Source organism: Thalia democratica, chromosome 2 (assembly GCF_965202585.1).
Source record: "Thalia democratica chromosome 2, ktThaDemo2.hap1.1, whole genome shotgun sequence".
Taxonomy (NCBI): Eukaryota; Metazoa; Chordata; class Thaliacea; order Salpida; family Salpidae; genus Thalia; species Thalia democratica.
Genome location: NC_139166.1, coordinates 58,218,977 through 58,232,684, shown reverse-complemented (window position 1 = coordinate 58,232,684; position 13,708 = coordinate 58,218,977). Strand labels below are relative to the sequence as shown.

Genomic DNA, 13,708 nt, shown 5'->3' with positions numbered 1-13,708 from the left:
AAAATAAAAATAACTATGCATCGTTTTTGCAATAAAATAAACAACTTAACTTTTAAAGTATCACAGTTTTATATGTTTATAAATTTTTTTTTAATAAGTTTATTTAAATGTTTTAAAATGTGTTGTACGAATATCTTTATATGCTAAAAACAATAAAAAAATCATTAATTCCAAATAACCCTGAAAACAATACACAGGATCAACGGGAGCGAACTTTATGGACATGGCCAACGACATTTTGTACGTGGTGGTTAGGGGTTCGGACGCAATCGACATCAAAACTTCCGCCCTCATCGTCATCACGTTCGGATTTCCCGCCGTCACGGTCGACGAGTTCTTCGGCGCCAATTTGGTCAAAAACCTCGCTCTGTTCGTTTGTTTTATTTATAGAATGTAAAAAATTAAATTGTAGATTAAATGTCAGTAATTATTAAAAATAATTGTTTTTTTACTGAAGTGCATGATGATTATGTGTAAGATTTATATAGTAAGGTAAATTTTAAGAGTCGATTGTAATATAGCACAAAAGTATACGAAATATTTTTCGAAGTATAATATTTCAATCAATTGTTACTTTTAGTTAAGTTATTATATATATCTTTTTACAAAATTAAAGCTTCAGCTTCATAAGAAAAACAATTCTGTTAGAAAAACCATCTTTTTGCTCTATCGCGAATTAGATTATTAATAAATAGTTGGTTTTAAATATAACTTTAAAATTTTGCAGGTATTTGGAAATCCCTGAACATAAAATTAAAGTGGTCGAAATAGTTCGTGAAGATGGAAGATATAAGAGGTTTTTTTTTTAATACACATCAGGGACGTAGCTAGCTCAAAAAAGTTACGAATCTGCAAAACCTAAAGCATCTGAAATAATACGTCCTAGCGGTAACAAAGCAATTTAAACTACCTCTAATATTATTGAATTTAATCTGAAAATACGCAGTTATGCTAATACATCAAAAATTGAATGTTGAAGTACGAGTGATAACTGTATACAAGGCAATTTATTTTGCTCCACACCCCATATGACTATTTATGTCATGCCACTTGTGTAAACCCAGAAAACATTCATTAAAAAAAATCACAATTTAACTCAAAAACATTAATATTGTTTTCATTCAAACATTTAAACGTATAAAATCAAACATTTAACGTAGTCAATAGTAACAACAAGTTATGCAAGTTTTTGTAACATAAAATTGTATGATTTTGATTTTTGAAGCTACAGCTTCCAATAGGTTTAATTTTGCATTGTAGATTTTTGACAAAACAAAGCTTTAACGCGCTAAATGTTACAATTTGGATGTATTTAATTTGTTCAATTTTTTTACGACACAAAAAATGCTAAAGAGTACATATATGTCAAAATTATCTCTCAGGAGTGCAAACTAAGCATAAATGAATACTAAAAGCTAAGAAAGCAGAGTCTTTTCAAGCTAAGCTGAAACAAAAGCAAGTTTTTTCGCACATAAGTATACGTTTCTGTAGATTTGCAGAAACGTACCAAGCCACGTCCCTGATACACATTATTACGTACTTACCAGTGGCGTCGCGTGGTATTTTTTTTAGGTGGTGCAGAATTAAAAAAAAAACCCTACTTTAAAACTCTTTTTCATCTTAAATAAAGACTTTTTTCTATAACAATTACATTAAATTGCTAATGTAACTTGGGAAATTTTGTTTAAAAATAAATGTTTTATTTTTAAACAAAAAATTATTTAAAAAAATAACTTTAAAAAAAAAGGTAAATACTCTAAAAAATTAAAGCAAATATAGGAATATAAAAAAAAATTAAGTAATTTAAAAGACTTAAAAATGTTAGCTCACTCATGAGTATTAATTTTTAAGAAGTAGAAAATATTAAACAGTAGAAAAAAATTAGACAAAACAAATTTTTATTATATTGAAAAATACAGCAACTTTAATAGTTCTTTATTTTGTCTCAACTTTATTTAAAAATATTTGATTAAACATCATACTAAGAATGGTTATTTTATTAATAATTAACTTAACAAAATAATAAATGTCTTATTAGACTTGGCAAGGAAATTAAAAAGTCTAAAAACAAAAAAAAATGTTATATACAAACTGCAAGTTTATTTCGCAAATTATTATTACAAACTGCAAGAGAACAACTTACATTACTTAGTAAAAAAATTTTAGAAATTTTATATAAGTTGGACTCAAAGTCTTTAGATGTTTCTTTTATAAAACAAAACAGTTTGCTAAAATAGATATTTAAAACACTTGAGAAAAAAAATGTTATAACAAAAGTAATTTTTTTTTGTATATATAAAAATATATTGATACTTAAAAATTTAAAACTTCTCTTCAACAAAAGTATAAAATTTTATAAAACTTTGGATGAAAAAGTTTGATAAAAATTGCTTTAAGAATGATGGAGAATATAGGTTTTAAGTAAAATTGTATTTTTTTGCTGTTTTGGTTTGCTCCTTGTATAATAAATTATTGTACTCTCTGGCTTTGACCACTTGTAACTAAAAGTTTAATTGGAAATTTCAAGTTTATTAAAGAGTAACTATTAGCTTTCTGAAAAAGTTAAAATAAGAACAACATGTAAAAAAATGCTTATACCCCCCCCCCCTCTTACCCTCACTATTTTGCACAATTTTTTTTACAAACATTAAGATTTTTATTAAGATTAAGATTGTTGGAGGTTTAGTTTTTTAATATGTTTTTTGTAGGTATCTTTTCTTTATTTAATTTTAATATGTTTTTCATTTTGATGACAGTATTTTTCTCAGGAGCTCAACTTTTTAAAGTTTAGTTGGTGAGGCTGTTAAACTTTTCAAGAATTTAAAAGATTATTAATAAATATGTAACCATTATAGCAGTAAAAAATTGGTTAGTTAGTTTTCATGTGGCCATAGGGGTAAAACACTTGTTTTTTAATTATAAATAAGCTTGTTATTTTCAGAGTAAAAAACTAATACTGCTTTAGTCAGCCTGAATATTTTTATAATTTGGTCTGTTTTAATTTATTTTGGGTCATCTTGAGTTTTTAACATTTCTATGTTATCCTGATTATGAGGCAAGGCAACCATATTTCAACAATTTTATCTAAAATTTTTGTTTTGTTTATGAAAAACTTAAACCAAAAGTCATATAAAATTTAATAAATTTTCATAAAATGTTAAACTACTCTAAGTAATCAAAGTTTCTAAGTTAAGGCTAATTACTTTTTTTAAATATGTGACTGTTTCAATAATACTAAATTCCATTTAATATAAATCTAGATTATTTTTCTGTAAGAGTGAACTAGAAGTTTATTATAATTTTCTTAATTTTTTTTTTCAGAACTTAAAGTTTACATTTAAATATAATTTAATTAAATATTTTATTAAATTTATGATAACAATGATCAATTATAGTTAAGTTTATGTATGCAGATTAAAATAAAAAATCAAATTTCTTAGACTAAGATGATTTAAGGTTTTTATCTTTTTTTTTCAAAATATTTAATTTATGACAAGTTTTGTTCTTTTATTGTCCAGTTTTAATAGAAGTGATCTGTTAAATTTAAAAAAATCATGTGGGTACATAAACTCAAGTTTAATCCTTTGCAGTAGCTTAGCTTTGTTTTTATTATATGTTTACAATAGCTTGTAGATGATACTTATGCATGTCCTGATTTAGGGAATTTTCAACTTAGTTTACTTACCGCAAGATATTGATTTTGCGGTAATTCTTGAAGAAATTTTGCTTTTTTGAGTTCATTTGCGGCAGTCAGCTAAGAGTTTGCGGCAGTGAAGTGGGCAAAATGGTCGTTTTCAAAATTGGAGTTTTAAAAGAGATTTCGTTCTAAAAATAACGAAATCGTTACAGATACTTATTTTTTTCTTACAAAATTTCAAGGTGGTGCAGTTGCGGCAGTGCAACACCCCACGCGACGCCCCTGGTACTTACATTGTTTTTTTTTAATAAAAAGTTTGCAAGTTTAGTTTTAAGACAATATAATTTTTCCTAATAAAATATTAGAAAACTTACTACTTTTCTTTATACTTTAAGTTATACATTCTACTATTATATCATACTTACAATAAAAAGTTTTACGTGTAATGTAATACCGTTAAACTTTTTTCTTAAATTAGTTAAACAAAAAATAAATACAATTGTTTCAAGGTCAACAAATGGCACAGTTGAGTTTTCATTTACTTTGGACGAATCTATTATAAAAAGTCCCGGCGATGTAACCACTAACTCGTCGAAAGAACACAGAATGTCCATCGCAGAAGAACTTAATAATAAAACAAGCCAGGTAGCATTTCAAAGCTGTTATCTGTTTATATACAACACATTATTGGTGTATAGATTCTTCATTTTTTTTTCAATATGCCAAGTTAGTTTACCAAACCAATTTTGTCTATTGCTTATTTGCAGTAGTTGGTCACCTATTAATAATATAACTTTGCACTTTCATGAACGATACGTCAAACTTAATTTGTGCAATTACAGCTGATTGAGGACTTCTAAACGGTAGCATTTTTGAAGCTATTATTTGTTTATATTACACATTTAAATGATGTATAGATCCTTCATTAAATAACAACATTTTATAGTTGACAAAGTAAACTACTAAGTCATTTTTATGTGTTTCACATTGTAGTACTTTGTAACCTTTGCACAACTTCAACACTTTTATGTACATTAAATTTGTCCACAGCTGATCCAGGACTTTCAGACGGGAGAACTGGCAAACGCCCTCAACGTGTCCTCATTGCAGTTAGAAGCAACAAAGTCCACCGCTGATGTCCTTCCTCCTGCCAATGGTTTGTTTTTTATACAAATAGTTACTGTGATTAATAAATTAGTCATAAATTTTAAATGAAAAAATTGACTAAAACAGTTACCTATAACAATATTAAAAACAATTGGAAGTGTTTGTAACTAAAACAACCAAATTAATCATGAATTTTAATGATATAACTTTATTTAAACAGTTATTGACAATAGTGTTTAAAATGATTGAACTAGCCTTTCAAATAGTCAACTACCGTGTTAAACTGTAAACTGTTAGTTGAAAATCATGAGTTAAAGATTAAGCAGGGTTTGAAATAACAAATTGCAGCGAGCGACGTCGTGGAAGTGCAGACGAAAATTCTGATGCCGGCAAAGCAGCAGGTGGAAAACATGAAGGAGACCATTGAGGAGCTGAACAACAACTTCCTGTCGAGAGTTTCCATATTCGATAATGAGGTTTGTGGAGAAAAATGCTGTATTTATTTCTCTTTGTTTCACACTCAACTAATAGTATACACTTAAGTTTTTTTATAAGGTCCATATTGAATAAGCCCAATAAACGCTTTCTAAAAAAAGATTTAAATCACAAAGTAACACCACTTTTGAACAATTTTTCATAATGTAATCTTTGTATAACAATATTTGGTGATCTAAATTTTTACAGGACTCAGAAATTACTAGGTTGGGCGGAACGTGGAAAGCTGAGATGTCGCTTGAACCTGAAACAGGGGTACCAGCGTCACTGGTCGGACCCACAACCGTCATTTTCGAAAATGTGAGTGTTTGCTGAAAAAGTTATTTAGGTACGATATGTTGGCAACATACTACAGCAACCAGCTACAAGATAAAAAATCTTTTTTTGAACAAAAACGCTGTGATAGTTTATTAATTTTTTTGATACTCTTTTGAATGTATATCTAAAAGACATAAGGCATTATTTAAGTAAAACTCCAAAAAGTTAAGAGTTATTCATAAGTAACTAAAAATTTTTTAACTAAAAAGCAACTTAATATTTTTGAAACAAGTTGACAATCGTGTAGTTTAAATATGTTTTATCAGGGATACGCAGACTTCAAGCAACTAGCGATATCACACCCAGGAAACCACACGTTGAAGTTTAATGTTAGTTTGAAAAATTTCAGATGAAAAAAGTTTCAATTACTTTGAAAAACAGTTGATTTAGTTTTTTATTAACCTTAATATTTTTTAATTTTGCAAATTGTTTTTAATAAATAAAGTAAAAAACCTAATACTGCGTTGGTAGTATGAAGAAAATATGTTTTACTAAAAGTCTCTAAATTTACATGCTATACTAAAAAAATGATATACTTAATTTGAAGATAATTGAGCCAACGACTATAAACCTCGGCGAAGTCGATTTGCCAATAACAGTGATTGAAAGAACAGTCAGAGCAATACTGAGCAACGAAGACAGTTTGAAAAACAGCAGCTTGATAGGAAAAGACGCGAATGTAACACTGGAACTGCTGCTTGTCGACGCGGAAGGTCAAGAACTCGCTAATATGGGCTACAAGGTTATCGTTTTTGATTTTTATTTTAAAATAAAAGCTTTTTCTAACTATAGTAAGTGTTTGTTGACAACAAAAAATCGTCTTTTAGAACTTTACGCTTAAACAAATAAAAGCAAAGTTGTAGAAAAGCACGTTTTTATTTCTGTTCATCCTTTAATTTATACACACCTTAGTTGATAAAAAAATGGAAACTTTCTAATATTTAATACAAAAACTAATTAAAATAAATAAATATTTAACCAAGTATTTACTATAACTGGAAAATTTAACAAATAACTTTGTAATATTCAATAAACCATATTTTAAAAATAAATCAACCTTGGAATAAAAAACATTCAACCAAATAATACTTTACCGAACAACAATCACCAGGGCAACGGTTGGTCGGTGAAAGTTGAGTTTGCAGATCCGGGGAATTCCGGAGAGGCGATACTCGACGGGGACTCGTATAATTTCACCATGGCTACTACGGTTACCACGGGTATGAGGGTGGCGGACACCAAGGAGGGTTTCAGGTACAACTTCAAGGTTACCATAGCAACCGAACCCAACATCTACCCGTCCATGGTCATTTACCCCCCAACTTTTAAAGTTTGTTTCTTTTGTATAAAAATGTTTTATAATCACTTAGTATTTATTTTATTATCTAAGTGAGTATTGTTTTAGGCTGTTGTTGAAATATAACAAGATTAAATGATTTTATTTCTAGGATTCAAAAGTAAACTTTTTCTTTGCCTCAGTATATTCACAAAGTAAAAAAAAATAACCTAACTATTTTTTTAAGAAAATGCAGATTGAAAAACTTCTCACCTGTTTTAAATAGTTTATAAACATAATCAATGAAAACAATTCAGGTGATGTCTGCAGAAAACAACGTAAATGAAACCACTGCAGTCAAAAGAACTTACAGGTAAAAATAGTAATAACTTTTTTTCTATTATAAAAAGCGCAACAATTATTAACCTTTAAATTATAATTAAGTTTTAAGTAAACTTCTACTTATATATTCGCATGCGGTTAAAAACAGGCAGCTATAAATACAACAGATAGCTCTAAACATTAATTAACATTAGCCCAAACAACACAGAACAAACTTGAGAACGGGCAGAAGCCGTCACAGGAGGTCGGTAGACAGCAGTCAAGAAGAAGAAATATTGGCGTCCTCGTACAATAACTTCGTCGTCGGTATGATGTCCCCGGAAATTTCTGAAAATTCTCAAGTTGACAGCGTCACTGCCACCACATCCGGTACGTTTTATTATTTAATTTCAAATAGGTTTTTATTAAAAGCTTGTGTTAAATAAAAGTGAAAAGTTATTTTTATTCTGTATGGTATAATATTCTCAAAAGATAACATTTTGCGTTTTTTGATTTCTAAACTACAAACCTCAAAGCATTTTTTTATACTGAATCACCATTAAAAAGTTAACCAACAAGTTGCTTACAGGTTCTCAAACTGAAATCGAGTTCGTCGTCGCGTCAACCGACGAAGCTTCGGCGTCCCTGTGCCAGGCCTACCTAATTCACCAAATGGCCTCTCAAAGTTTCACCTACCTGGGACAAACAATCCCCTACTCCAACCCTTCCTGCTTCCTAAGCCTCATCCCTTGAGTGTTGTGACAAATTTTGTGTGCTTTTATGATTTTTTTCTTTTTTATATAAGTAACTTAAACACTTTCATAAAATCAACTTATTTAATTTGTAGCTGCTTTAATGAAAAACATTTTAAAAGTCGCTTGAAATTCATTTTAATTTATATGCGATCTTTATTTTTGAGTCTGAATGTTTTGCAAAATAAATAATATTGTTTTATGAAGCAACTTCAAAAATTTTGAATCATAATTAGTTATAAAAACACTAATTCAAAACTGAAGTTTATAACCTTCAGTGCTATATTAAGCAAATCTTATAAGGCATATATTTTTCATGACAATCTTAATTGTTTAGATTAATTTTGAAATAGGTTAAGTTTTAGAAAGTTTTATATAAGTTTTCGAGAAATTAATTGTAAAATTTTTTAATGATAATACTACTATGAACGACTATAAATAAACAAATCAAATACTTTTTTAAATCCTGGTTCAATTTCGTATAGTATTGTAGAAATAAAAAGAAACATTAATCAAAACACAGTAACAACTCATAATCTAAAAAAAAATTCAGCTCCTAGTTTTCACTACTATTAAGTTTTTAAGTTTAGCATATTGATAAAGTACAATAACAATGCAAAGATTTTAAGTCCAGTTGTCTCTTAAAACAGTGTATAAAAGACACTCAAAATATTAAATCAAATATATTCCACCTTATTTTCGTCATTAATTACAAAGTATGAATGAGTAAATTTCAACTTGTATTTTGAATCTAATCAAAATAAACAATTCTTAATTACATACAAAGTTTGCTAAAAAAGTATATAATCAAAATACTTATTATGATAAAAATCAATTAAGTATAAACACCAAAAAAAACATTAAGTAAAGAAACACTATAATCAGGTTTTTCCTACGTAAGGGTAGGTTTTCTATAAAGACACAGGTAGCCTCCATATAAGATAAGTAAAAATTTTATAACAGGTTTTATTTGTTTAAATTTTATCAAAGATTAAAGCTTCTACACAATTTTGAATGTACAATATTGAAATATGCTTAGTTTTTGTGTATAGTGTCTCATGTATGTATAACACTAAAACATCGTAGTTTGAACATTTAACAAATTATTCTTTAACTTTCAAATGAATGAACGTGTTTTATACATTCAAAGCTCAAACTAAGCTTTAGTTTGTATTAATTAGTTTAATATATTTTAAATTGATAATTTACTATAACAAAGTTTATAACTTTAAAGTATCTAAACAATTTCTGTATAAGTTTTTAGAATAAAATTGTATAAAATCAGTTTAATTTTAGTTTTAGAATTAGAAAAGGAACGATCGTTGGTTTAGTAAAATCGTAAGAAAAAATTAAGTTTTGCCAAAATAAAAGTTTTATAAGAAGTTATATTTTCGTTAACATTTTACTTTAAATATATAAAGTAATGTAAAATAGTTTATCTTCTTTTATTTTAATTTAAAAGTTTTCATTAAAATTAAATTTGTAATAAAAGCTTGATATCTAATCACCAAAACTGAATTTTGTTTAAAAGTTTTCATTAAAATTAAATTTGTAATAAAAGCTTGATATCTAATCACCAAAACTGAATGTAAGTAAAACTAACAAAAAGTATTAATTTTTTTTTTAGTAATTAAAAATAGTAGTCAAAGATATTAAAATTTCTTTCAAATTAGACCAAATAGTATATAAAAATGATCTTTTATTTATTATTGTGAGTCGTCAAAAACACCATAAAGTTTTTTTAAATTTTTTCTGTTGCTCCTCAACAACCGACTTCTCCAGTTCATTTAACTTTGCAACTGAAAACAGAATTTTTGTTATACTCAAAACAAAATATTTTTTTTTTAATCCTTTGTCAAAGTCCAATTAACTTATAAACTTCAAGCTACTTCAAATAGCTACTTATTAATATTATTTAAATTAGTTTTTTTTTTAAGCTGAATTTACTAGTTTAAACCAAAATAATCTTATTAAAAAACTTTTTTTTTTACTTTTTAGCTTTGGTAAAAACTTTTTTTGTGATACTAAAGTTCTTAAAATTTTATTACTGCAAAATACTTGAAAGCAAAGCATTACAAAGAAAAACTGAAAAACCGTAAAACTATCTGCATAGAAACGAATTTGCAGTGCTTGCTTAGTTTGAATTTTACTTGTACATCCGTATAGTATTTTTTTTAGTGTTCTATCTTAGATATTTATTTTTTTATAGTAGGTAATAAGTATATTTTCCCATAAAAAACAGTTTGAAATAAGTAAATAAAATAATTTGGTACTGTTAAGCTCTAGAGGTACTGTTAAAACAATAAATTTTAGTTAGTTTAAAACACTTTTTATCTTTACCACGTCTGAAGTTTTTACTCAACGACTATGAAAAAAAAACACATTTAACATTAAGCCAAACTTTAAAAGACAAATCATTATTAGAGAAGTTTATATGCTAGTATTCAAGTCTAAAAAAGGTAAAACTTTTTTTAAGTAATTACTTCTCTATAAAAACAATGTATTTAGCTTTGAAACTTTTCAACTGCCGTGTTCAATGCATAAATCTACGCTCAGTTGAACTTTAGATTGAATGAACTTAATTGTTTTACACTGTCAGTTTTGCTAATAAGAATATCTTTAAAAACTTTTTAGTTGATGTAATTGTAAAACATTTATTTTCCTTAAAAGATACAAAAAACGACTATTAAATTTACGAAACGATAGAAAAGAAAAACACAACTTAGTAAAGTGTTATTTTCAACATGTGTATTACCACACCACCACCAACAACAATCCAACGGTTCAATAAACAAGCGAGTTCATGGTTACGCAGTACATACTAATGCTTATTACACCTCTGTTACACCTCGATTCTGCTCAAGATAGCCGAAGATAGATACCCTGGTAGTTTATAATAAAAATAAAGTTTAATTGTTTCTGCAAGACAATAACTTTGTATGGTAGAAAACTGTTCGCAAAAGTGTCTTAGATTTGATTTCTTTGAACTATTTGTTGTTTTTATATTTAAAAGAATTATACGAAAATACAATAGATTAAATGTTAGAGAAAAATGTATATACTTGGTTTTGCAATTTAGATATAAAAGTTTCAAATGAGTTTATCAATTGTTCGTAAAAAAAATTGAACGCCTTACAAGATACAACGCATTTTTGTAATTTTCAGTTTTGAGTTTCCTTTTTTTTCTCATGAATAGAAAGCATGCAATATACTGCACGCTTTATCATCAAAAAAAAAAAAAAGAGGAAATATCAAAGAGTAAATTACAACAGTGAACCACAACTTTTTAATCTATCAGTATAAAACGAAATCTCTTTATAGACGTTTGGTTTAAAAACAACACGTTAAACAGAAAAATATTTTGTTTCAAGTTGTTTTATTTCTATGATATTTAAAAAGTCATGAAGAGTTTTAGTTGGATATGTGCATTAAGGGAATCAAAGTATTTCATTCAAATTAAAACTTGTTTAAGTACTTTTTTTAAAGAGTTATTCATAATTTAACATTAACTAAAGATGCAATTAATATTTTATAGGCTTTTAAGCTTTATATTTTTGTTGTTTGAATACTTTTTTCATGACAGCTTAGTTTTGTTTTAAATGTTTCCTTTTTTATCTGTAAATTAATTTAGTTTAGTTAAAATAGAATTTAATTTATTTTTAAAGTTTTAATAAAAAACAAAATTTTGAATTTATTATCTATAATCTACAGAAGAATAAAACTAGTTTTTATGAAAAAAAAACAGCTACACAGACACACATGTACAAAGACAAAAATATTAATATTTCTTATTTTATTAAAAAAACAATATTTTGTTTTAAAAAACTATAATTTACAAACTTAGTTTTAAAAAAAAAAATGGGGCAGGAAAGTAATACTTCCACTTTAGCCAGCAATGAAAATATTGACAACATGTTTGTTAAGTTTTATATTTGTTTGATACACATAACTATTTCCATTTTTTGCTAAACTAAAATATTATAAAAGAGTTTTTAATGGTAATCTAATTTCCACTACTTTTATCAGTATTTTGACAAATAACAAACATTTATTTATATTAATTTATAATTTAGTAACTTTATTTACAAACTCAATAATAACTTTAAAAAGGTAAAAGTATTTCGTTTCAAACTAATATTTTACCAAATACATCTTGCCTAAACAACTTTAGAACAAATATAAAATTTAAAAACGTACTAAGATAATAGATTTATTGAATTTTTTTTTTCTTTTTATGTTAAAAAAAGGTTTTAAATAAACTTTACGAACGACTTAAAAAGTAACATCGATAATATTTAAAAGTTTTACGAAGCTTTATAAAACATGAATGTCATGTTTTTTTTTTTTTTTTCAAAGATAAATCAAAAACAAAAATCATCCCGAGCTACTGTAAACGAAAAAAAATGCATTTTATGTAGTTGCCTTACATTACTTAAACTTTAAAATCTTATATTTAAAAAAAAGGCATAAACATAAACAATAATTTTATGTTTATACAAATTTCTAAGAACATTACTATAACTATTAATGACTAAGTAATCTATTTGAAAAAATAAGTTATATAAATCAAACTTGTATAAACTTACTACATTACTATTTAAACGGTACTCATTATATTTTTTATCAAATCAAATTTCAGGTACGAATCCCACGTTGATTTCGAAAGAGCGGCAATATTTTCAGTTGCTGCATTCATATTCGTTTTGTTTTCGGTTGTACTTGTGCTGCAGTTGAAAATAGTAAAACGGAAGCTTGAAAGTAAGCTTGTTTTGAATATCGTGCTTTTAAATGTTGTAAAACGTTAGTGAACTTAGACTTTGGCAGCTAGTAAAACTTAAATTAGATTATCTTTAAGTATGGTTTAAAAAATATACTTTTCCATCTAACAAATGCCAATAAAAAACAAAATATAAAATAAAATAAAAAGCAGCATGTACTTAGTTTAAACTGATAAGCAAGCTTTTTTCTATTTTTTCTATGTTGAGTTTGTATGGGTGTATTTTTTGATATTTAAACTATTTGAAAAGTTTTTCTTTACCGTTTTTAACAGAAGAAAAAGCTGAATTTACAGCAAAAAATTCTCCTCCGTATAGCATCACGATGGAGCGAAAAAGCAAACAAATTCCCCTTCCGAGCTATTATGACGTCATCAAAAAGTATGAGACACACCAGATTCCTTCCTTAAAAAACTTATAGATTTTTATTACCATTGTATTTTTTTAAACTTTATTTAATTACTTTATTTTTAGTTATATTTATAAATCGCTCCTCTTAATTTTTTTAACTTTAATAATTATTTAAATTATAATGTGTTCATTCATCTTAATGACTATTAAACTTTATTTAAAAAACTTTGTTCCGTAGTATTTAGAATCATAGACACTATCATACTTATTCATAAGCAAGCTTAAGGCTTTAACTTTTTTCTAACACTTACAATATTTTAAGTTTAGTTTTATTTAACTTAAAAGCTGTAATTTTACATTTTTTATTAAACAGACAAATTCTAAAAATGTTTTAAATATTTATAATATTTTCATTATTTATCTTAAATCTTAATTTTTCTATTTACAAGCTTTTTACTTGTGAAACTATCATTGTAGATTACTTTATTTTTAAGAAATATTTTATTATAATCTATTTGAAAAAAAAATAACTACAGCTAATTTTAGAATCATTAAACTTTTGCATAATGTTTTCATTTTACATACTTGTTATACTGTTCATTCTAAACTTAACTCAAACCTTTGACACACTTTTAAAATAATGAACAACCCTTTGAGATAGACGTCAAAAAGATTT

At 26.4% G+C, this 13,708-nt stretch overlaps 2 protein-coding genes across 2 annotated transcripts in view; both read left to right on the top strand.

Annotated features, from left to right (window-relative positions):
- Positions 1–7,907, top strand: part of LOC145828785 (fibrocystin-L-like) — a 49,260-nt gene extending 41,353 nt beyond the window's left edge. Inside the window, exons 73-84 of the mRNA XM_082936535.1 lie at positions 198–369; positions 728–796; positions 4,147–4,282; positions 4,688–4,793; positions 5,093–5,220; positions 5,429–5,539; positions 5,824–5,886; positions 6,105–6,299; positions 6,669–6,887; positions 7,151–7,206; positions 7,384–7,544; positions 7,744–7,907. Of these exons, the coding sequence (XP_082792661.1) occupies positions 198–369; positions 728–796; positions 4,147–4,282; positions 4,688–4,793; positions 5,093–5,220; positions 5,429–5,539; positions 5,824–5,886; positions 6,105–6,299; positions 6,669–6,887; positions 7,151–7,206; positions 7,384–7,544; positions 7,744–7,907 (1,580 nt within the window). The remainder of the gene's footprint in view (positions 1–197; positions 370–727; positions 797–4,146; positions 4,283–4,687; positions 4,794–5,092; positions 5,221–5,428; positions 5,540–5,823; positions 5,887–6,104; positions 6,300–6,668; positions 6,888–7,150; positions 7,207–7,383; positions 7,545–7,743) is intronic.
- A 3,719-nt stretch (positions 7,908–11,626) lies between these two features.
- LOC145830035 (uncharacterized) lies at positions 11,627–13,303 on the top strand. The gene is made up of 3 exons (XM_082937931.1): positions 11,627–11,820; positions 12,546–12,664; positions 12,957–13,303. The coding sequence occupies exons 1-3, from the start codon at positions 11,765–11,767 to the stop codon at positions 13,100–13,102; spliced, it is 321 nt and encodes a 106-aa protein (XP_082794057.1). The 5' UTR covers positions 11,627–11,764; the 3' UTR covers positions 13,103–13,303.
- Positions 13,304–13,708: the final 405 nt, after the last annotated feature.

What these genes read in the sequence shown, in the direction of transcription:
- LOC145830035 (XM_082937931.1), top strand. Translation starts at nt 11,765, where the DNA reads ATGGGGCAGGAAAGTAATACTTCCACTTTAGCCAGCAATGAAAATATT. An exon ending in AATGAAAATATTGACAACAT is followed by an intron (nt 11,821 to 12,545) that starts GTTTGTTAAGTT and finishes ATCAAATTTCAG; the next exon opens with GTACGAATCCCACGTTGATT. An exon ending in AGTAAAACGGAAGCTTGAAA is followed by an intron (nt 12,665 to 12,956) that starts GTAAGCTTGTTT and finishes CGTTTTTAACAG; the next exon opens with AAGAAAAAGCTGAATTTACA.